The sequence below is a fragment of the Podarcis cretensis genome (assembly GCF_951804945.1).
Source record: "Podarcis cretensis genome assembly, chromosome: 4".
In the NCBI taxonomy this organism is placed as follows: Eukaryota; Metazoa; Chordata; class Lepidosauria; order Squamata; family Lacertidae; genus Podarcis; species Podarcis cretensis.
In genome coordinates, this window is record NC_137173.1 from 66,875,005 (window position 1) to 66,897,433 (window position 22,429).

General features: G+C 41.6%; 1 protein-coding gene and 1 long non-coding RNA gene across 4 annotated transcripts in view; one reads left to right on the forward strand and one right to left on the reverse strand.

Annotated features, from left to right (window-relative positions):
• The window catches only part of SCML2 (Scm polycomb group protein like 2), a 53,308-nt gene that overhangs the window by 22,721 nt on the left and 8,158 nt on the right, over positions 1 to 22,429 (forward strand). For all 3 annotated transcript variants that reach the window (XM_079972664.1, XM_079972665.1, XM_079972666.1), the window contains exons 5-11: positions 3 to 237; positions 2,010 to 2,098; positions 7,455 to 7,698; positions 11,925 to 12,181; positions 14,077 to 14,209; positions 16,754 to 16,957; positions 19,052 to 19,234. In XM_079972664.1, the coding sequence (XP_079828790.1) occupies positions 3 to 237; positions 2,010 to 2,098; positions 7,455 to 7,698; positions 11,925 to 12,181; positions 14,077 to 14,209; positions 16,754 to 16,957; positions 19,052 to 19,234 (1,345 nt within the window). The remainder of the gene's footprint in view (positions 1 to 2; positions 238 to 2,009; positions 2,099 to 7,454; positions 7,699 to 11,924; positions 12,182 to 14,076; positions 14,210 to 16,753; positions 16,958 to 19,051; positions 19,235 to 22,429) is intronic.
• Positions 13,106 to 16,276, reverse strand: LOC307214509. The gene is made up of 2 exons (XR_013838171.1): positions 14,932 to 16,276; positions 13,106 to 13,955 (listed from the first exon to the last, which is right to left on the reverse strand). It is a non-coding gene; the product is annotated as an uncharacterized lncRNA (long non-coding RNA).

Sequence of the window (22,429 nt, forward strand, 5' to 3'; positions counted from 1 at the left end):
AGTCTAGGGTTCCACCTAGCAATGATTTCAAAGTGGGGATGAAATTGGAAGCCCATGACCCTCGAAACATTACCTCAGTATGTATAGCTACAGTTATTGGAATCACGGGTGCCAGATTAAGGTTGCGGCTTGATGGAAGCGACAACAAAAACGACTTTTGGAGGCTAGTGGATTCTTCTGACATACAGCCAATTGGAACCTGCGAGAAGAAAGGAGGAATGCTTCAGCCACCACTTGGTAAGAAAACATATAAGCCTAACATGGATGAAATCAAAGTTTGCTTTGAAGTCACAGTAGAGTTTGAAATGACGTATCAAAATAACAGCAGCCAGAGATAAAGGGAATGAAGAATAGACTAAATGTACTGGACTGGGCGAGTTGGGTTGAGTTTGCTAGAGATAATACAAGTGAACCATGGATTCATGGCACTGTCATGAGAAATGTCACTCAAGTTCCCAGGTTTTTCCTTCAAAACCCTCTGTGGCGTTGTTCTCCCGCTATCCTCTGCCCTTGCCCAGTTCCACCATCTTGATGCATGACTTCTTCAAAGAATTCCACCCCTTCTCTATTGCAGCCCTTTAGAACTGTCTCCCAGAAAAAAACCTGTGTGATGCCATCTCTCTCACTTCCTCAAGCCATATCTGTCCTGTGTGAAGTCTTTGGGGGCAGCTTCCTGGTCCCCCTTGCCCTACTGTAATTGCATGTCACTGAAATAATGCACATTCTTCCCTGTTTACCCCATGCCTCCATTTCCCTCCTCTTTCCCTGTTGATGTCTGTGTTCTGTTGTAGGCCGTAAGCCTGCAATAGATTAGGGACCTGTCTTCCAAAGCCTGTGTAGCACCACTGATGGTTCTGTAGGAATAATGGAAATAATAATTGGTTAGTAATTTAGTGGCGCTTTAAAGCAGAGGTGACTAACCTGTGGCCTCCAAATGTTGTTGGACTCCCAGTCCTCCCATCGGCTTCAGCCAGCAATGGCAAAGATTATCAGTTGCACATTTGGAGAGCCACAGGTTCCTTCCCCGGGTATGAAAATCTTGCTCCTGTTAGCAAGATGTTTTATTGCCTTCAGGGTGAGGGATGCATTCCCTTCTGAAAACTTCGTAAGGACCACGTGCCAATGGTGGCCAGAGGGGAAAGTGCACGAAGCAACAAATGTAAAATTTTTGCCTTGGTACCATAGGCTAGTTTCTATGCAAATTTGCACCCTCCTCTCTATCTAGCCAGTGAGGGGTGGGGGAAAAAGAGAGACCCGGAGGTTCCCCACACCTGGCCTATGCTGAGAAAGTAATTGTTTGGAAGCAAAATGGCTTGAAACAGGTGTTTCAGCACCACCAGTGAATGAAATTATCTGTGTGAGTGCCCCCCCCCCAATCTTTGCAGTAATGTTTACCGGATACTATAATGCAATTAGTTTGCTCCTGCAGTGTATGTAAACTGGCACATATCTTTATTGAGCCAGACAAGTGAGCCCTTGATAAAATATATCATACTGTATTTGGCCCTCCTATGTTTTCTGAAGATAGGCAGAATTCCAGTGTCCAAATGGTGTTGCACAGCTAAATACCTTTTTGAAACCTTCCCTTTGGCAGTTTTGCCACATCTTGTTTGTTGGCTGAGCTTGGAGCTAATTGTGTGTGTAATTGCCTCCTGCTAACTGTATACAAAACTGGCATTTCCCAAGTGACGTCGAACTGTCTGGTCCCAGAAATCCTATTCCGCTCGTAATACAGTATGAGTCAAAGGCTCCCTTTCTGCTTAACTTGAAATGTAGTGCTGCATTCCCACGTGTTGCACCAGGTGCTTAGCTTAGTTAGTATTGCTCAATTACGGTTGTAGCTTCTGGTGGGAAGTGCCTCAGCACGATGCGCCCATGCTCATCCTCTATTTATAATCAAAACGTACCCTGCAGAGATAACGCCACTTAACAAAGGTTCTCTTGTTTCTTAAAAGGCATATTTTTGGTGAATCTGTTATGCACAACTAATCTATTGTTGTCAATTTTAGGGTTCCAGATGAATGCATCTTCCTGGCCAATGTTTCTCCTAAGAACACTAAATGGTGCTGAAATGGCTCCTGCTTCATTCTTTAAGAAGGTAGGAGACTCGGCTGCAGTTCTATTGTTTGTTGAGGATTCCAGAGCACTCTACTGCACTGTCCAGCCTGAAAAGGCAAGGAAGTTGTTTAAAAGGACAGGACTACTAGGAAGGGGAACATCTTTCTCCATCCTCAGTGCCTGCATTTAGAAAATGCCTGTATATGTCTTGAGTTCAGAACAAATCTCTTTGGTTTTAACAGTTTTAGGCTTACAGTGGTGCCTCGCAAGACGAAATTAATCCGTTCCGTGAGGCTCTTCGTATAGCGGTTTTTTCGTCTTGCGAAGCAAGCCCATTGACAGCTTAGCGGATTAGCGCTATTAGCGGTTTAGCAGCTTTTAGCGGCTCAGCTGATAAGCGGCTTATCAGCGGATCAGCTGATAAGCGGCTTAGGGCTTAGGAAAAGGGGGGGGGGAGGGAAAAAACCCCCGCAGGAACTCGCAAGACATTTTCGTCTTGCGAAGCAAGCCCATAGGGAAATTCGTTTTGCAAAGCGCCTCCAAAACGGAAAACCCTTTTGTCTAGCGGGTTTTCCGTCTTGCGAGGCGTTCGTCTTGCGGGGCACCACTGTACCTCTCCACACAGGTCAAATTAATATATTAAAATATGTGTGTTGTTTATTACATGTGATGTTCCTGTTCATGCATAAATGGGGCATTACAGTCTAGACAAATGTAGAAGTTAATTCCTGTATGGGAGAGATTGACTTTTTTCTGTTGAATGGTCTGGTGAATGTATCAAAGACTTCTAAGCATAGTGAACACCCATAAATTATGCCCCATCCTCCTTATTCCAGTCACTGTTGTACGGATCATACACTAATGACAATGCAGAACACATTTTTATGCTAAAAACAATACACTCTCTTCTTGTAACAATCTCAACATTTTTACTCCTTTCTTGTCTCTTGGTATATGATGTTTACATGTGTTTTAATTTGTGCTTAGTTCATGTTATTTTAATAACTGAAGCTCAGCCCAGATAAGACTGAGGCACTAGACCAGATGGTTTGGGAGATCGCCTGCTCTTGCACTTCTGATCTGAAGGAGCAGGTTCGTAGCTTGGGGGTACTCCTGGATCCTTTGCTGTCGCTCGAGGCTCAGGTGGCCTCAGTGGAGCGGAATGCCCTCCATCAGCTTTGGCTAGTGGCCCAACTACGCCCCTATCTGGACAGGGATAGCCTAACTACTGTTGTCTATGCTCTGGTACCCACAAGGTTAGATTACTGCAATGCATTCTACGTAGGGCTGCGTCTGAAGATGTTTCGGAAACTTCAGCTACTGCAGAATTTAGCGGCCAGGTTGCTCACCGGAGCAAGATGGTTTGAGCATATTACACTGATCCTGGTCTGACTGCATTGGCTACCATTTCCAGGCCCAATTCAAAGTGCTGGTTTTGACCTATAAAGCCTTAAACGGCTCAGGACCATAATACCTCAAGGATCGCCTTTTCCCCCGACTTCCGGGTTGGTGCCTCCGGTAATGGCGGAATTCCTCTGATCGGGAGGAATTTGCCCCGTGGGAATTTGGGTCTGGCTGTCACGGCGAAGGCGGAGACCCACAAAAAAATCACAGGCAGGAGAAGCCTATGAGCGTGGGATTCGGCGAGCACCTTTTGCGCCTCCCCTACTGGCGGGGAAACCCAGTTTCGGGGGTCCGGAGCGACGTGGGGTGAGCGGCGCGGTGCTTCGAATCGTCTGCTTCTTCCACGGAGCGAAGCCTCATTGCTGTTGCCGGAGAGCGCTGACTTTTTCCTGTGGACAATTTGATTTTAAAGTAATTACCCGTGAGTAGAGCTGAAGCGGGAGAATTGGATTTCTAAAAGTTTAATTTGGTATCGTAACGGGGAGGTTCAATACAGGAAGTCCGCCTTCCCCTTTTGTAAATAGACTGAAGCATTGAGGCTGTAAGCTGAAGCCTTGGAAAGCCTATTGTAAAGGACTAAATTTCCATCGGTAAAGAACATTAAACCTCCCCTTGGAGGCAGGAGAAGAGGGGGGGAAGTTGTGAACTGAATATGCCTGCGGGAGAGAGCGAAGAGTGTTAAATACCGCCGCTCAGACCCTGGAAATGGGCTGCTAGCAGGACTGATGTTTTTTGGAAGGCTCACTGACAGCGATTAGAACGTTCGTTGACAGCTAATAAGAGAAATACATTGTTTCTACTGTCTCTGTCTGCTTTTAAAAAGGAGTAAAAGTAACTGAAAATTGAAACTAACTTCATTGTCTGAGCTGTGTTTAAAAGAGGACATTATTGACTAATATAAACAGAAACTGTTTCCCCCTAGAGGAAGCCTTTGAAACTGTTACAAGAGCTGAGCTGGGGGAATTTCCAGCTGCAAGATAAAAAGCTGTGAGACTCTGGGACTGACCTTGAATCGGTTAAGTATTATGGCAAATGGAAAGGAAAAAACGGACTAGTCAATTCTTGAAAAAACATTAAGGTCTGGGAGGACTTGGCAGCAATCTAGGAGAGCCTCAATATCAGTCCCCCCTGCTTCTTCTGCTATTGCTTTTGTAACAGTATATTCAAAATCAAGAGGAATGTCAACAGAAGAGGCCTTAGCGGATGCATTAAGTAAGATAAATGATTCACTGGAACAGCTTAACAAGAAAACAGACGTGATAAATGTGAAAGTGGACGCTGCAACTATTAAAATTGACTTAAATACAGAAAGTATAAATGATCTGGGACAAAAGGTGAATATCAACACAGAAACAATCCAGAAATTGATACAGAAATCTATTTTGATACGGCAGACTACGGAGGAAGCTAGGGAGAAAGCCGTTGCTGCTGAATGTAAAGTAACACAATTGGAGAGAGAGAGAGAGAGTCCCAGCCTTACAGAGGCAACTTGACCATAAGTCGACGCTTGCTATGATGGAATTTAAAGAAAAACAGACGAATTTGAGGATCAGAGCCCTACCTGAATTGGAGAAGGAAAGTTTGATAGACTTCTTCACACAGGAATTTGCTGATTTTTGGGACTTGGATTTGGGTCAAGAAGAGATTAAAACTGTGAGGGCCTTCAGATTTGGAAGGGAGGGAAAAAAGAGAAGAACAGAATAAGAGACTGTTGGCACTACCAGAAGAACCTAGAAGTACAACAGCCAAAAGTGGAAATTTTTAAAGACGTCCCGAAATACCTTTTGGATCTTAGGTCAAACTATGGAGATTTGGTTGCCCTGCTGAGAAGGAATAAAATCATCTTTAGGTGGGAGTTTCCCCAAGGTCTATTCTTCAGCTTCAAAGGAAGGAAAATAAAAATAAGATCAGTAGAAGACAAAGTAAAGTTTTTGTATAAATACGAAGAAGATCTGCAGAAGGGACTTGGAAAAGAGCTAAGAGCATCGGACAGAAGATCACCAGGTTGATGGACTATATGGAACTGGCGGAAATGACTGGCAGAATCCGAGACCAGGGAGAAGAGTCGGTGGAAGAAGATTGGAAAAAAGTTTAAAGACTATTTATAGAAATATTGTAAAATTAATGAATGTTAGGAAAATGTTGGAATGAAGTTATATGGCATTAGTAGAAATGTTATAAGGAATCAGGTATAAATAGATTATTAGAGTATTAAAGGAAAAATAAGGGTAGAATATGTTAAGAGAATTATAGGATAGAAAATAGAGGAAGATGGAAAGGAATTGCTGAAATAATTAATAGAAGTGGAATACAAAAAGGGAGGTGTGAGGAGGTCGTTGAAACAAGTGAATGAAAGATAAGATATTGAAATTGTATGATGTGTGTTAAACTGTTTTAGCTTTGTCTTGTTTAGTTTATTGTGTTAGTGTTGTGTAATTTTTTTATATTGTATTGTATTGTCTTTTTTTCCCCTTTCCTTTTTTGTAGTGTTTAAAAGTAATAAATATTTTTATTTTTTTTAAAAGGACCGCCTCTTTCCATATGAACCTACCCAGACCCTGAGATAATCTTCTGAGGCCCTTCTTTGTGTGCCTCCTCCTTGAGAGGTCCAGAGGATGGCAACTCAAGAACGGGCCTTCTCTGTCTGTGGAATACTCTCCCCAGGGAAGTTCACCTGGCACTATCATTATACACCTTTAGGCACCAGGCAAAAAAGCTCCTTTTTAACTAGACAGTTGATTTGGTTGACATCCTATGCCCTTTTAAAATGTGGGCGTTTTGGGGGGGGGTGGGTTCTTGGGTTCTTGTTTTCATTTAGATTATGTATTTTGTGGTTTTATATTTTGATTTTGTTCTGTGAACCACCCTGAGACCTCCAGGTATAAGGCAGTATATAAATTCAAACAGTAGTAGTAGTAGTAGTAGTAGTAGTAGTAGTAAATTTGGATGTTTTAAACTTTTTTGCTGATTATTTTATTGTGTTACTCATTTTGTAAACTGCTTTGAGGTTTGGTTGGGGGTCTTTATACACTCAAGTGGAACAGAAATGTTATGAAATAAATAAATAAACTTTATGAATTGCACCAAAGCTGGAACAGTACAAGTCTGTTCTGCAAAGAAAATGAAGTGGGTTGATTTACAAAGTGAAGAAATGAAATAACGTGCCTTAATTATGTAAGGGAAAAGAATATAAGTTATATTTACAACCTAAATTGTCCTTTTAGTTACATGGACAATTTTACAAATGAAGCTATGCCCCTTTTTATTAATAATGCATGTCCTTCCCCACAAAACTTGGAAATCAATCTAATGAACAATAAAACGTAAGGAAGAGTAGGAAACAAAATGCTATCATGGAAGCAATTCATCATTTGAACATGCATTGAAGTCACATTATGCAAATTCGAATGGCTTTATAAGAGAGTCTCCTGTTCGTTTACAAACCTGCTTTAGGCATAGACTTGAAGATGGTAATTGGTCAGTTCATGGTCTCAACACTGACGGGTGACACTGCAAACTACTTTATGTTTTTCACAACACTGTAACAACTTATTCTTCTTGTGATTATCAAGGCGTTGGAAATATGTTGCTTGGTAGTTCTGCTTCTTTCATCAGTAATTAAGGAAAGAAATACATATCTTAAATTTTCAACAACAAAAAATGGACTTCTTGTTGATAGGCGTTAATAGAAATATTGTAAATAACTAAATACTCCAAAGTGTCCTTTTGTTGATTTCTTTTAAATTCTTGCTTTTAAATTCTTTGCTGCTTTTTATCACTCATAAAACCTGTCATTTAGCTTAGAAACATGAATTTTTGTCCATGGAGGAGCTCTGGACCATAGAAAATACAGGAAAAACGCTAACATATTTCCCCCCCAGTACTACGTATCTTTTGGAGCATGAGTCCTTTTAGGCATCAAGGTTATATGAAACTCACTTCCCTCCAAGATCTCATGTGTACATACCTGTTTGGCTCTTTTGTTTTGGCAGGAACCTACAAAGCCTTCTCCAAACTGTTTTAAAGTTGGAATGAAGCTAGAAGCGATAGACAGAAAAAATCCTTATTTAATATGTCCCGCAACCATTGGGAATGTTAAAGGAAACGAAGTTTTTATTACCTTTGATGGCTGGCGAGGGGCATTTGACTATTGGTGTAAATATGATTCTCGGGATATCTTTCCAGTCGGATGGTGCGATTTAACAGGAGATGCTCTACAGCCACCAGGGAATAGTGGTAAGAATTTTTTATTTGTTAAATTCCACACGTCAGGCTCATCTGGTCCATCTTTGCTTTTAAGCCTGTGCCTTTAAGGCTTTGATAGAGCTGACAGAGAAGCTTTAAGGAAAAATGTGTTGGTTTTTGTGTGTTTCCCATCATCATTAAATGCAATAGCAAAATCTAAGTAGGATGAGATAAAGCCTAAGGCATCCCACTAGCTTTAATTAAATGTATTCACTAGCACCAGGGATCATCATCCCAGTGTCATGGTGCCATGGTGGCTACGAAGGTTTTGTGACTGTCACCCTACAAAATTTGCCCACTAGTCCAAAAATACAGTGGTGCCCCGCAAGTCGAATGCCTCGCAAGACGAAAAACCCGCTAGACGAAAGGGTTTTCCGTTTTGGAGGCGCTTCGCAAAACGAATTTCCCTATGGGCTTGCTTCGCAAGACGAAATGTCTTGCGAGTTTTTCCGACTTTTCCCCCCTTCCCCCCCTTTTTTCTAAGCCGCTAAGCCGCTTATCCGCTAAGCTGATAAGCCGCTAAAAGCCGCTAATAGCGCTAATCCGCTAAGCCGTCAATGGGCTTGCTTCGCAAGACGAAAAAACCGCTAGACGAAGAGACTCGCGGAACGGATTATTTTCGTCTTGCGAGGCACCACTGTATTGGTGACCTCTGCTCTATCATTTACTATCCTTGCAATGTAGCTTCCCCTCATGTTCATGGATATAGGATTGCAGCCAAAGAGAGACAAACCTTGATAACTTTACGCTTGCCACCAGTTCAGATGTAATGAGAAACCGTAGGGTCATGTTACCTGAGCAAGGTGTAGCAACCCTTGGGAGTTGCATGCTTCCCTCTCCCCCACTGTTGTGCTAAGGAAGGTGGTTGGAAGCTTCTTTGGATAATATGTAAACCATGGTTTCCTATGATCAGGGAAAAGTGGTTCTGGAACATGGCTTGTTCTCACAAGTCATCACTTAAACAGACTTACCGTCCCATGACATTGGACGTAATGAAAGCTGTGTTTAAAATCAGAAGCAAAATTATCCCATGGTTTTTCGTTATGTCTGAACTTAGCCAGTGTTATCATTGTCAGAAGTAGTGGCATTTCACATCTCCTTAATAAACTTTTCCACAATTACGATTGCATTATTTCTCTTGTGCATGTGCGTCTCTCTCTTTCCCTCCCTCTCCCTCTCTTACATTGGTGTACTATATTTTGTTCTCATTACAGTAATGTCAAGAGATGCTGCTCAGCTGTTGAGTTGCTTATGGCACCAGCATAGCTACTGTCCATACAGTTTTTCAAATAGTTTTTCTAGCAACTATTTCTAGATGCATTAAGTAGTTTTTTCTAGATGCATTAAAAAGCAGGTTCCCTGAAAAAGCTGAGCAACTATCTCCTTCCTGTTTCAGAAGACCATAATTTGTCTTATATGGAGCTGCAACATCTGACTATTTGGTAATAGTAGGGTTTGACTATTCTGGGTCTGTTTATGGATCCTAAAATAAATGAACAGATGTGGAAAAGTTGTAAGCGCCAATAATTTTTTAGTCTTTTTCATAGGTCTACACATAATGTTTAATGCATATTCTCACACCTTATCAAAACAAGGATAAGCAATTGTAGAAGCAATTGAAGCATCCTAGTTGCTGTTATATGTTTGCACTCTGTGATACTGAAAGCTCTATAAGCAATCAGTACTCTCAATAGAGAAAGCCATGTTAACATCCTTTGCTTCTTGTTCCATCCTTTCAAGATGCATTGTTGCTCCGGTTAGTATAAGACTATTCGGTTTGAAAAGACTTTAATAAAGTTGTTGCTTAGGATCAGAGTTTTAAGCAGGGGCTGCTGCATAGCTAGAGTACCCACAAGAGAGCTGAATGCTTGATGTCTCAATTGTTTTGCCAGCTCAGCGAGAAACAAAATGCTTTGTTTTGTTTGTGGAATGGAGAGGGCCATTGTAATGCAAAGCAATGGCCTGAAAAGAGCAAAAGGGCTGGCCACCCCCTTCCAACTGCACATTATATATTAATTACAAGGAGACACTGCCGATAACCCCCCCCCCGTCCCGTCCCGTTTTAATAAACTAATATTTTAATGCACTAATATTTTCATACAAATCCTGTTGAGATTACAAAATGGTTTTCAAGTTTTGGCTCCTGTAGCTCAGCTGAGAGACCTCTGTACATGATACAGTTGTGTTGGCAGCTAGATTTCTTGGCTTGTCCTTTCACTCTTTCCAGATTCTCTGACCCCATGTAACCTTTGATCCCCTCCTCAAGAGGGGGTGGTTAAGGAAGTATGAGCAGGTGACTGATGGTCACTGTCAATAGAGCCCACAGACAATATGTGAATTGCTTTAGCAGTCTCTCCCCTCCACTCTGTTGCCCTCCCCCTTCCTCTTCCTCTTAAACCAACAAATGCAAATTGCTGCACCCTGATTTGCTCCTGCAAAATTTCAGTGCCCGCTGTCCAGGCAGTGTGGGCTTTGTTGCAGATTTGCTTTTTCAGTCTAAAAAAGCAGTCCTATGAGATTGGGTCTTGAACCTTACAAGTTGCTAATGTAAATGACATCTGCATCTCTGGAATATAAAGGTAGGAGACCTGTTTAAAGGAAATTGTTTTTATATAGCGTTCCAGCAGGGGCTCATTATTACTCCATTTGCAGCCTTTGTTCAGCGAGCACTATCCATCATTTATTCCAAAGAGCAGAAAGTTACTGTGTGTAAAAGCGTGTACCTGCTATTTTACAACCTGTGGCATTGAAGGGTGTTTTCTTTGTATTTGTGAACTCTGCTGTCCTCTCAGATTTTTGCTGCACGTTAATCCATTGACATTTCAGTGGAGGCAGCGATAGACTGTAGCACAAACATGTTTAATCCAGATGACTGTTGTTTTGCAATGTGTGAGTGTGGTGTGAGAGTGTGTGATGAAATTTGTGTTTGTGTGCAGTGAAATTACATTTTGTAATAAAACTTTAATTTTTCAATTTTTACACCAGTGATGATTTTCTGAACATGGGAATATATGGAATTTAACTTCACACAAATGTACCTTTTTAGAAATGTTTCATTCTTCAACAGTAGTATAATGCAAGTGGTTGATAACTTTTGAATGTGATGAAGAAGAAAAGCAACACTGTTTAGTTACCTAAAAACGTCTCCAGAACTATATAAAGCTGTATGAAAAAGAAAAGTATAATCTGTAGGGTGTGGTCTAGTCAAACAATATACATAGGAGCTGTGCCAGATTTCATGTGTTAAAATTTTTTGTCACATAAATAAAATATATTTTTTATTTTCTATGAATGTGTTCTCTCTGTAGAATTTACCTGCTTTACACAAAAACAGACCATGCAACCTTGGTTATATCTTTTAAACATAAATGGTGCCACAATTTTATTTTTGAAAACAAGTGTTTTCCCTTTCACATTGAAACAACTGCATTTAGACAAGGGCAGACATTGTTTTACCAACTGTGGGACTTTAAAATTGGGGTTTTTCTTGGATGCGAGAAAAACAAGCTCAACAGAAATATCAAAACTACATTTATTTTTATGTGAAATATATATGCTTTATAAAGGGGTGGAGAAGCAATCTTCTTCTGTAAGACACATGAAGGAATTGAACGGCGTACTTCTTTGACCAAATGAAACCAATCACAGGAATCCACATGACTGGAAAGCCAAGGGGTAGAAGGCAGAATGATCAAAACTTTTTCAGTTAATCAGAAGCATGGGGATATATATATGACTTGCTGTTCATAAAGAATTACCACAAATATTCTTGAACAAATTCCATTCATTTTAGTAGGGCCTGTGAAAGCAAAACTCAAAGCATGTTGCCAAGAAGTTCCATTAAATTTCATTTAGGGCTTTTTTTTTTTTAGGGGGGTGCTCTTTTTTTATCTCGTTATGTCCTAACTGGTGTTGCCAGAAAAGAAATCACATGGCCCAATTTTGTGCCTCTAGCAGCAGTTTCTTGATGTACAGAAACCAGCTTTTCTTTGCATGAAGATTAACATTACCCACTTGCATATTTCTGCACATCAAGCTTGCCGTCAGAAGCACCACTTCCCTATCTGGTTTAAAAGTTAGCAGTCCTTGTTTCAGTTCAAAATCACTTGAAAATATCTTGTTGTCAACATACTTTGAAGTGTAATCAAACTTTTTAAAGAATACTGCTTCCTGAAGTGTATGCATTCTGATAAATGTATATTTGACTTCCTTCACAGTTTCAGGTACAAAGAATAATTCGAAACCTCAAACATCCCCTTCCAAAGTGACCCGGCGCTCAATGCAGTCTCCTCAGAAATCTGCTCCTGTTCCTCCTTCTACATCAAGGGGAAGGAAGCCTAGCCGGGGGAAACCAGCAGCTCCACCTGCAGTCCCCAGGAAAGGCAGGTCTCCCAAAAACACCCCTGTAGCGAAAAACACATCTCAAAAAGAGAATCTCAAAAAAAGGAAAAAAGGCTTGAAACCAGGAAGGAAGGTGAGAGCAAATCTGTTTACCATCACAATTGCAGTAGATGGTTTTTATGTTTCCCCAGCTTATTTTGTACTGATTTCCCCACCCGAGTTTCTTTTTGAAATGTCCAATTGTGCAAGCCGTTTACTAGGTGTGTCGTATTGAACACAGCATCTTTTTCAAGGTTACACTCCCTTTGAAGGAGCACAGGTTCCCTGTTCAGGTTACAGCAGCTTCGGGGTAATTCTGGATCCATTGCTGTCACTTGAAGCTCAGATGGTCTTGGTGTCACAGAGTGCCTTCCATCAGCTTTGGCTAGTGGCCCAGCTGCACCCTTACCTGGACAAGGGACTTCTGTCATCTGTGCTCTGGTAAACTCTAGATTACCGCAGTGAAACTTCAGCTGGTGCTGACTTCAGCGGCCAGGTTGCTCACCAGGGCAAGACGGTTTGAACATAACAATGCCAATCCTGTCCTGACTGCCCTGGCTGCCAATTAGGTCCCAAGCTCAGCTCAAAGTGCTGGTTTTGATGTATAAAGCCTTACATGGCTCAGGACCACGATACCTCAAGGACCACTTCTTCCCAAATAAACCGCCCCATATCATGTAATCATTATCTGAGGCCTTTCTTTTTGTGCCCCCTTCATGAGAGGTCTGAAGGGTGGGAACACGGGAACAAGCTTTTTTCTGTGTTGGCTCTCCACTTGTGGAATGCTCTCTCCAGGGAAACTCACCTGGCACCTTCGTTGCGTATCTATAGGCGACAGGCAAAAACATTCCCCTTCTTCTAGGCCTGTGACCAATAAAAAAAAAATCTATGGCCTTTTAAACAGGGGCGGGGCATTGTTTTTGTTTGTTACTATGTTATGTATTTTTGTGTTTTTATATTGTAAACCACCCTGTGATCCTCAGCTGAAGGGCAGTATAGAAATAACAATAATAAAAGGTGCAAACAATATATTTTATTGAATGTATTGGAGACAAAGATAAATATAAAGATATATTTAGATTGCTACATTTGCTGATACAGGGAGAGTGCACTTGCGACCAGATTACTTGAGAGACCACTTTATCCCTTACCTACCTAGTAGGCCTCTTCTTTTGAGCTGGACTTGCCCTTTTGTACATGTTATTAGTGAACATTTTAGGCCTTGGAGCTTCAGGTATTAAAATCAATCCTTAGTTGTTGTTGTTTTTACCTATTTTTGCTTTTTAAATTGACATTAAATCACCTTGATACTTATGTGAAAGAGATATTATTATTTCATTAATTTATGAACCACTTATTTGTCCTTAGCTACCCGTTGCTACCCATTCAGTGTTAATCTAATGTGGTTGCCAAAAGAAATATCCCTTTATTTAATTTCGTGTTGACTCTCTGCTTTAAAAAGAGCTGCTTCGGTGCAGGCTAACTTTACTGGCAAAGATTGTTAATTAAAGCATGCATTTTTGCTAGTGGTTGCAAGGACAGTGGTAGATATCAGCATCTGCCATCATTATCAATTAAAGTATCAGCAACTTTATTATCCATGGGAACTAGACATGCAAGTGGGATACAACTGATGTGGCTTACAATGCCTGAAGCTACCTGAACCTACCACTGTACTTAATATGGTAGTGATGTGTGAAGTAATCTTGAGCTGGCTTTTTGTGTGCTGGCCAGTCTTAACAGATTATCTCATGTGGTTCCCTAGCTTGTGATGAGATTCTGATGCTGACCCTTCTGGAGAACCCTTGAAAAATGGGTTGGGACTGGGAGTTGCAAAGATCTAGTCTTTATACTCTTCTGGCAGCATTCTACAGTTAAGAGAAATAAGATAGCTTCAGCAAATGGTGATCTGAAGGCTGTCTGTCTTCTGATAGGAAAGAAAGTTATATTTTTTAAAATTTACGATAAATATATTTCTTCTTTTTCCAGAAAAAAATCTTACCAGTGCAATCTCCAGTATTTCCTCCGCCCCTTACCTCTGCAAAAGTGGACAACAGCGCACCTCAGATACACAAAGATGGACCTAGTATCACTGGCGTAACAGCGGCTGTCATTTCAACAGGTAAAATGATCTATAGCTTGCATGTCTGTCTGTATAAATCTTCTGAGGTACTGGGGTACTCTGGTTCCAGAGTGTCATGAAAGCGCTGGTAAAAGTAAATGGATTCAGATACTGGTCTGTAGCTAAGTGTTAGAGCATCTGCTTGCACGCAGCTGGTCCCTGGGTCAGTCGTTAACATCTCTAGGTATGGCAGGGAATGCCCTGTTTGAAACCACGGAGAGCCACTGTCAGTCTGTTGTAGACATTATTGAGCTGGATAGGCCTATGTCTGACTCAGTGTAAGGCTGCTGCCTCTGTTTGCGTGAAAGTAAACAACAGCCTTTGACACTGGATCCGACTCCTCATTTTGTGTAAGGTTTGAAACTCTCCGGATATGTGTTACCTCTATCACCTCTCAGAAGAAAGCAGAGTGTGGGCCCAGTAACTTTTCTTTTTTAAGTAGCATCTTTTATGGATGCATGAAAGTCCACCAAACTAGAAATGCAGGTAACTGGGTGCATTGTTTTACTTCTAGTTAGCATGTACACAGTAGTAAAATAAAATAAAATAAAAAAATAAAATAAAATAAAATAAAATAAAATAAAATAGGAAGTAGTAGTAGTGATTGGAAAATGAAGCAATGGTGTGTGCTACTGCTAGCACCTTGTTCCCAAATCTCTCACTTGGCTTTCATTTCTTGCTAGACATTTCTTTCACTGCCTTCAGAGTTAGCAGCGCTCTACCTGCACAAAATAGGCCTCCATTGGTCTCTGGTATCTTCTTGTGTCTTGTTGCTTGGCTGAACAGTTTGCTTGTTACTTCCCTGCACAGGCTGAATAAGTATCTGGCTCTTGTCAGATATAAGAGCAGATTATTTCCCCAAAGCAGTATTCAAAGTGTCTCTGTGCTTGGTCCTATTCTTTCTCTCCCTGCTCTGTCGTTTTTGACAGTTTACCCATCTAACAACCATTCAGCTTTTCTGCAACCCCATTTCCTTTGCCTTCTAGATTTCCATGTGGCGGCTAACTCCTCCTTTTCACCTTCTGTTTCACTCTCCAGTGCATATCCAGTCCTGAAAGTGTGTTTATTTAATCTTTTGCTTTCCTCGCCACCTTTCTTGTTTTGCTTTGAAATTCCTCGTTCCTCCTTTCATTTTTCATTCACCATGTTCTGTTATCTTGTCTTTTCCCTCCCCCCTTCCTTCTGATCTTATTTTTCCTTGCCTTAATTCTGACCTTCTGTTTTCCTGCTGCCTATACCCTACCCCTCATTTTTACTACAGTGGTACTTTGGTTTAAGAACAGCTTAGTTTATGAACAACTTGGATTAAGAACACTGCAAACCCGGAAGTAGGTGTTTTGGTTTGTGAACTTTGCCTTGGAAGCAGAACATGTTCCACTTCCTGTTGATAGTGTTCCATTTGTAAATTGAGTCCCCCGCTGCTATGGAAAAACACGGCTTGGTTTAAGAACAGACTTCCGGAATGGATTAAGTTCATAAACCAAGGTACCACTGTATTCTTCTTATCTTCTGTTTCTGTTTCTGCTTTTCTCTCATTCCATGTATCATGGGCATGCAGCGGTTACCTCTCATCAACATCAACAAACTATATTTTCAAATGCATATGTTGAAGATTTTCACACCATGAACACATTAATTTCCTGCCACATATTCAGTGTAACTTTACCAAGACATTGTAGCCAACGTTCCCTATCCAAATATGGGAAGAGTACCTTGATCTGGGGTTATTACAAGGGCAGACAAAATATAGAAGGGAAGGAGCAGCATTTGCTCCTAAAGGCATATTTGTTAGCTCTATAGTTCTGGAGGATAACAGGAAAAAGCAAGGAATCTGGGTATATAATTTGACAAAGTCAGTTAGGCTTGTCTAGATGTGGCAAGTGTGTGGACATTTGTGGTTTCACCACCACCTGTTGGAGTTGGAGGTTAAATAAAGCATATGGAAGTAGTTTGTTTACTGTGGGTAGATTTTACATACAGGACATGGGTGGCAATGTGGTCTAAACCACTGAGCCTCTTGGGCTTGCCGATCAGAAGCTCGGCGGTTCGAATCCCCGCAATGGGGTGAGCTCCCGTTGCTCTCTCCCAGCTCCTGCCAACCTAGCAGTTCAAAAGCACACGAGTGCAAGTAGATCAATAGGGAAGGTAAACACCGTTTCCGTGCACTCTGGTTTCCGTCAGTGTCTTGTTGCACCAGAAGTGGTTTAGTCATGCTGGCCACATGACCCAGAAAGCTGTCTGTGGACAAACACCAGCTCCCTCGGCCTGAAAGTGAGATGAGTGCCACAACCCCATAGTCGCCTTTGACTGGACCTAACTGTCTAGGGATCCTTTACCTTGTTTTTACATGCAGAGCATCTGTTCATCATCTAATTACCGTTTAGCTATTTGCAAGCTTTTGAAATAGATAGAAATGTATAGAAGATGTTCATCCAGTCCATTCTCAATGAAACCTTTATGAAATATTATTTGATCTGGAATGCATTGTTTGCAAATTCTCCTTTTTTAAAAAAAAAAATTGACATTCCTCCTTTTTTCTCTTAGTTTGTGTCTATGTTAACAAACACGGAAACTCTGGGCCTCATCTGGACAAAAAGAAGGTTCAGCAGCTTCCTGATCACTTTGGACCAGGTCCTGTGCATGTAGTCCTTCAGCAGGCTGTGCAAGCCTGTGTGGACTGTGCCTATCAATCAAAAACAGTCTTTGGATTCCTGAAGTCGGGGCACCATGCGGGAGAGATCATCACTGGTATTTTATTGGTTTTATTTTTATATATAAATGGATTTATATCCTTTCTTTTTGCAGAGTCTCAAAGAAGCTAACCGTTAAATACAATCAAATGTCAATAAAAATGGAACGTAATAAAGCAGTATAATAAAAGCAGCAGCAGAACTAATAAAACAAACCAGGAGGCTGTGAAACATGTTGATAATGGCAAAGCATACTTGGGTAGAATCCAGCAAATGAATGAGCAATAGTAGCAGGTTTTCTTAACTTATTAGTAAAATGTGATTCAGTTTTAGAGTTGGTGCAAAATCAAGACCAAAGATTAGTGTGGCACAATTGTGTAAATGACGCACTTCATTTTATTTATTGGATCCTGCGGTAAATGGTAGAACTAGGTTTCTTTATGCTTACATTATCTAAATATTTTTTTAAAAATGGAAACCATGTTTATGCTGTTGTTTTCTAGTAAAAGAGCAAAGAGTAAAAGACCTTGTGCTTTTTTTTTTTTTACATGAAGCTACTCAGCTACTCAGTTTAGGGTTCCCACTAAATGGATTTTTAACTGAGATGCTGTTGCTGCTATTCTTTTCCTATAATTATATTTTAGAAGTGTGGAAGGGATAGCATCTTTATTCCCTCACTGTTCTGAGGGCAGACGTGTTGTTTAAATATTTCTCCAGTTCTAAATTAGTGGCTGCTGCTTGTCACTTTTCTCCTGGCAGAAGCAATCCTCAGGACACAAGTTAGCCTTAATTCATATGGCATTAAAAAGTGTTTGCCTTACTTTATTCTCTCTGTATTAATGCCAGATGAGGATAATGAACTATGGTATGCCTAAACCTGCATTTCCCGCAGTATAACTTGTGATGTGCATACTGTGAATGGTCACTAATCTTTGTTCACATCTTCTGTACGCAAAAGGAAATGTCGGTCTACTGGCATAGATTTAACAGTTAGATATCAGCTTCATTTGTAAGACCCCATTATTGTACACAGGATGTTTATGGGATGCAAGAAGTTATAGAAGACTTCAGCTGTGGGTGTAAATTAAAGAGCCCTTGGTATTTATGAATACAAAGCAACATATATATAAAGTAGCTTTTAAAATGTCTTATAAAATGCAAGGAGTGCCATTTGCCAGGGCAATCACAGGCATTTTTTCTCAGAGATAATTTCTGTTGAATTATTTGGGGCTTACTTTCAGGTCAGGTGGGCTGGGATTGCAGCCAGAGTTGTACCAGTACAGCAGCCTCAAATTTTGCCATTGCGGGGTCTCTCTAGGTTAAGAAAACAACTGTCCAGCTATTTCCAAACATAAAACAAAGCAGAAGTTTCAGCTTTGCAGTGTTTGCTGTTGTCCTTGATTTAAGCAAAATACAAAACAGGGACAGTAACAGTTGCTACTCTGATGATTACAGGTAGCCCAAGTCCCGCTCGTTTTGAGAAGGGGTCAAGGAGGACCAAAAGCTTCCCCTTACAAGCTACCTGCATCTGAGACATCAGCCCAGTTCACGTGTCATATTAAACCATGTGCAGGTACAGCGTGATGATGCATGCTGCTCTAAAGTTCCCATGCTGCTGCTGAGCCACAGACTTAAGCAAAGCCGGTGACTGGTTAGTCGTGTTGTATCACCCTCTGGCTCACCGTTTGTTTCCTCCAAACAAACCACAGGCACTAAGCCAAGAGAAAACCACAAGCCTACGTTCTCATGACTCAAGCTAGATTAATTTTTTTTCTTCGGTGGCGGAGCAGGGAAGAATTGTTTTGGGAACTTTTGAGCAACCTTTCATTCACATGAAAACCTTGATTTGTTTTACTATGGTTCAATGTGATACGGGAGCCAGGCCTTTGATGATAAATCTACAGCCATATAACAAACCTTGTATCAGACTACGGCACTGCCTTTATTTAAAGGGTAGCTTAGTTACTCCGGATTAGCCAAGGGACAAACGTTCAAGCTTTGGTATTGAAATTGGCAAAGACAACACAAGAAGCACGGCAAAATGTTCTGCCTTTTACCCCCTTTGTTTCTGTCAAACCGGAGGTCTTCTCCCATAGGCACTGGTGTTTCAATCAATCCCGCCGTGATTTGACGTCTTCTTTTTGCCCTATAGCCTCCTTTGATGGGGAGAAGCACGCCACCAGTCTTCCTTCTGTAAACAGTGCCTCATTTGTCCTGCGCTTCTTGGAGAAGCTCTGCCACAGCCTGCAGTGTGATAACCTTTTCAGCAGCCAGCCCTTCAGCCCTTACATGGGAAGTGCATACAGCCCCACCGAATATGATAGAAACAAACCAGGTAATGCCCTCCGCCTCCCTGCATTTTTAGAAGTTACGGTATGTATTTAAAACAAAACAAAACACAGTTGGGTTTACATTTGTGAATATCAGTGTAAACTAATCTAGGGTGAGCCATTTTGCGTCTTGTGCTTAAGATGTGTTGTTGTTTTTCTTTGCTGCCTGATACCATGTGTGCACAATCATAAGCAAGCACTGATAAAGTCAATGGATTTTGCAACCTTAAGTCTTAAAAGGAAACCTCTCTGGTGTAGCGTGGCATAGGAATTTATGGTTCTTGATTTTAAAAATAGGTTTTAGTGTCTTAGCTCGTTCCTAGATTTTGACATATAAAGAAAAACAGAATATTCCCTTGTGCCTTTTGTAGGGCTAATTCCACACCAGTTGCTGCTCAGGCATCATCCTGGTCATTGGCTGTTTCAGAAAGAAAGCAAACTGATTTTGATAAGCAATTTTAAAATTTGACACTCTTCGCCATCAAGCCTCATATTTATGCTGCTGGATTTTTGGTGTGGATTAAATAATTTTGGTTTTTGTCTCCCTCCCCCCATCAGATTTATAAAGGAATATTATTTATTTATTGCACTTATTAGAAATTGACCGTGGTTGCAATCCATATATATAGTATACTTACCTGGGAGTAAGTCCCATTGAACTCAGTAGAACTTAACTTTTAGATAGCCATACATAGGATTGCTGTGTGAACATGAGATTATATATATTGCTTCCTCAGATAGCCATGTTCAGGTGTTTCACAGTTGTCTAGGCATTACATTATTACTTAATTTTCTAAAACAATGCCGGCTTCGGCTGGGGAGGGCGGGATATAAATAAAATTTATTATTATTATTATTATTATTATTATTATTATTATTATTATTATTTTCAGAAAGTTTTCTGTTAGAAAACAGCGATTAAAAAGCTGAGTTACTTCCTAAAAAAAATGCTCAAACAGCATTTCCATCATGCATGCCAAGTGTGTTATCGCAGTAACTCATCGACTGTCCTATGAAAGGTCCGTTATCCCTGTATGAATTATGTATATGGAACAAGGGGCTGAGAGAAATGTGGCTGAAAGCCTAAGGCCACTGAGGATGCGCATGACTGGGGAGAGATGGGAAGTGGTCAGATTTCCTGGCTCACTCTCTTTGTCACATGATACCCTTCCAAGCTTATTATTTCTGTACCCACAATTTTCAGGAGCTGAAATAGTTGAAGGCTGTGCTTTCAATATTTTTGAGAAATTGTAGTTTGGCATCTGCCATGGCCATTAAAAAAAAGATGCACAGATGGTTAAGTATGCACATTTTAATCATTGCTTATTATGTCAATTGCTGCATGCTGCAATGAGCAAATTGACTGCAGGCCCTCTGTGATATACTGTGTTTCCTTTTTCAGTGTAGAATACACCTTTTTTTCCTGCTTACGGGTGACATCAGGTGGGGAGTTCAGCTCCCCCTAATGACTGAAGGCAGAAATCACTGTTCATATTTTTAGAGGCTTCTTATGTTCTCAGATCAGCCGTATTTTGCCTTTACCAAGTGTGTTCATGGCATGCATGCTCTCTCCATGATCTTTGCTTCTGGCGTATTACTGTATATAGTTTTGCTTTTGTTTTTATGGTTTGTGTGTCCGTTTAGTACCTCTAGTCTTTTCCTCCAGTAAAGGTAAAGGTAAAGGTACCCCTGCCCATACGGGCCAGTCTTGACAGACTCTGGGGTTGTGCGCCCATCTCACTCAAGAGGCCAGGGGCCAGCGCTGTCCGGAGACACTTCCGGGTCACGTGGCCAGCGTGACATCGCTGCTCTGGCGAGCCAGAGCCGCACACGGAAACGCCGTTTACCTTCCCGCTGGTAAGCGGTCCCTATTTATCTACTTGCACCCGGAGGTGCTTTCGAACTGCTAGGTTGGCAGGCGCTGGGACCGAGCAGCGGGAGCGCACCCCGCCGCAGGGATTCGAACCGCCGACCTTTCGATCGGGAAGTCCTAGGCGCTGAGGCTTTAACCCACAGCGCCACCTGCGTCCCTTTTCCTCCAGTAGTGTTTTTTAAAAATTATTTTTTACTTCAGTTGTGTCTTATCCTTCACTCTTTTCCTGCCCCTTGGTCAGCTCATTGCTAACTTTTTTTCCTGTTCTCCATTTGCCTCAGCTTTTTCCTATACCTCTGAACTTAAAAAGAGAGAGGGCCCTTTAGTTTCTGCTCTATATTTCGCCTTCCTTCTTCTCTTCATGAGGACTCTTGTCCATAGCCATCCCTCTGTCATGGTCAAGTTGTTCTCTGTTTTGGTTTTGCCTCCTTGCACCAAAATCCTAGCAAACATTTTGGGGCTTATGGTCTTGATGAACTAAGTCACCCCTTAGGCATGGAATCGCACCTGACCTCTTCAGTGGACTCATTTCAGAGATCAGGTGCATCTGCCCAGGTCAGTTCATCTGTCTCTTCCCTGGTAGCTTCAAGAGTCAAATCTTCAGAAAGAAGCTCCTCTTGGGGACCCTCTCTGGACAGTTACCATCTTGGATGCCAGCTCTGGAAGCGCCTTATCAACTTCCTAGAGCTTGGTCTTTCTAATGGCTTTCCGTTAGAGAACTGATCTGAGAACACAAGGGAACACCAAAAGCTTCTACAAAACTGAACAGGGATTTCTGCCTACAGCTACTGCGGGGAGATAAACTTTACACCTAATGTTACCAGCACATGCATGGGAAAGGAGCCCTTCATGAATACCAAATGGTATCATCGTACAGTGGTGCCCCGCAAGACGAATGCCTCGCTAAACGAAAAACCCGCAAGACGAAAGGGTTTTCTGATTTTTTAGCGGCTTCGCAAGACGAATTTCCCTATGGGCTTGCTTCGCAAGACGAAAGCCCATAGGGAAATCTCCGGGGACAGCGGGGAAGCGCAGCACCTGTCCTGAAGGCTTGCGGTGGGAGGTCCGGGAACAGAGGAGAAGGCGCGCAGCGATTCTCCTCTGTTCCCGGGGCTTGTGGTGGGAGGAGGGTTTTTCCTCCCCACCGCCAACCTTCAGAACAGCCTTCTGAATGTTGGCGGTGGGGAGGAAAGCCCTCCTCCCACCACAAGCCTTCAGGACAGGTCCGGGAACAGAGGAGAAGGCGCGCAGCGATTCTCCTCTGTTCCCGGGGCTTGCGGTGGGAGGAAGGTTTTCCTCCCCACCGCCAACATTCAGAAGGCTGTTC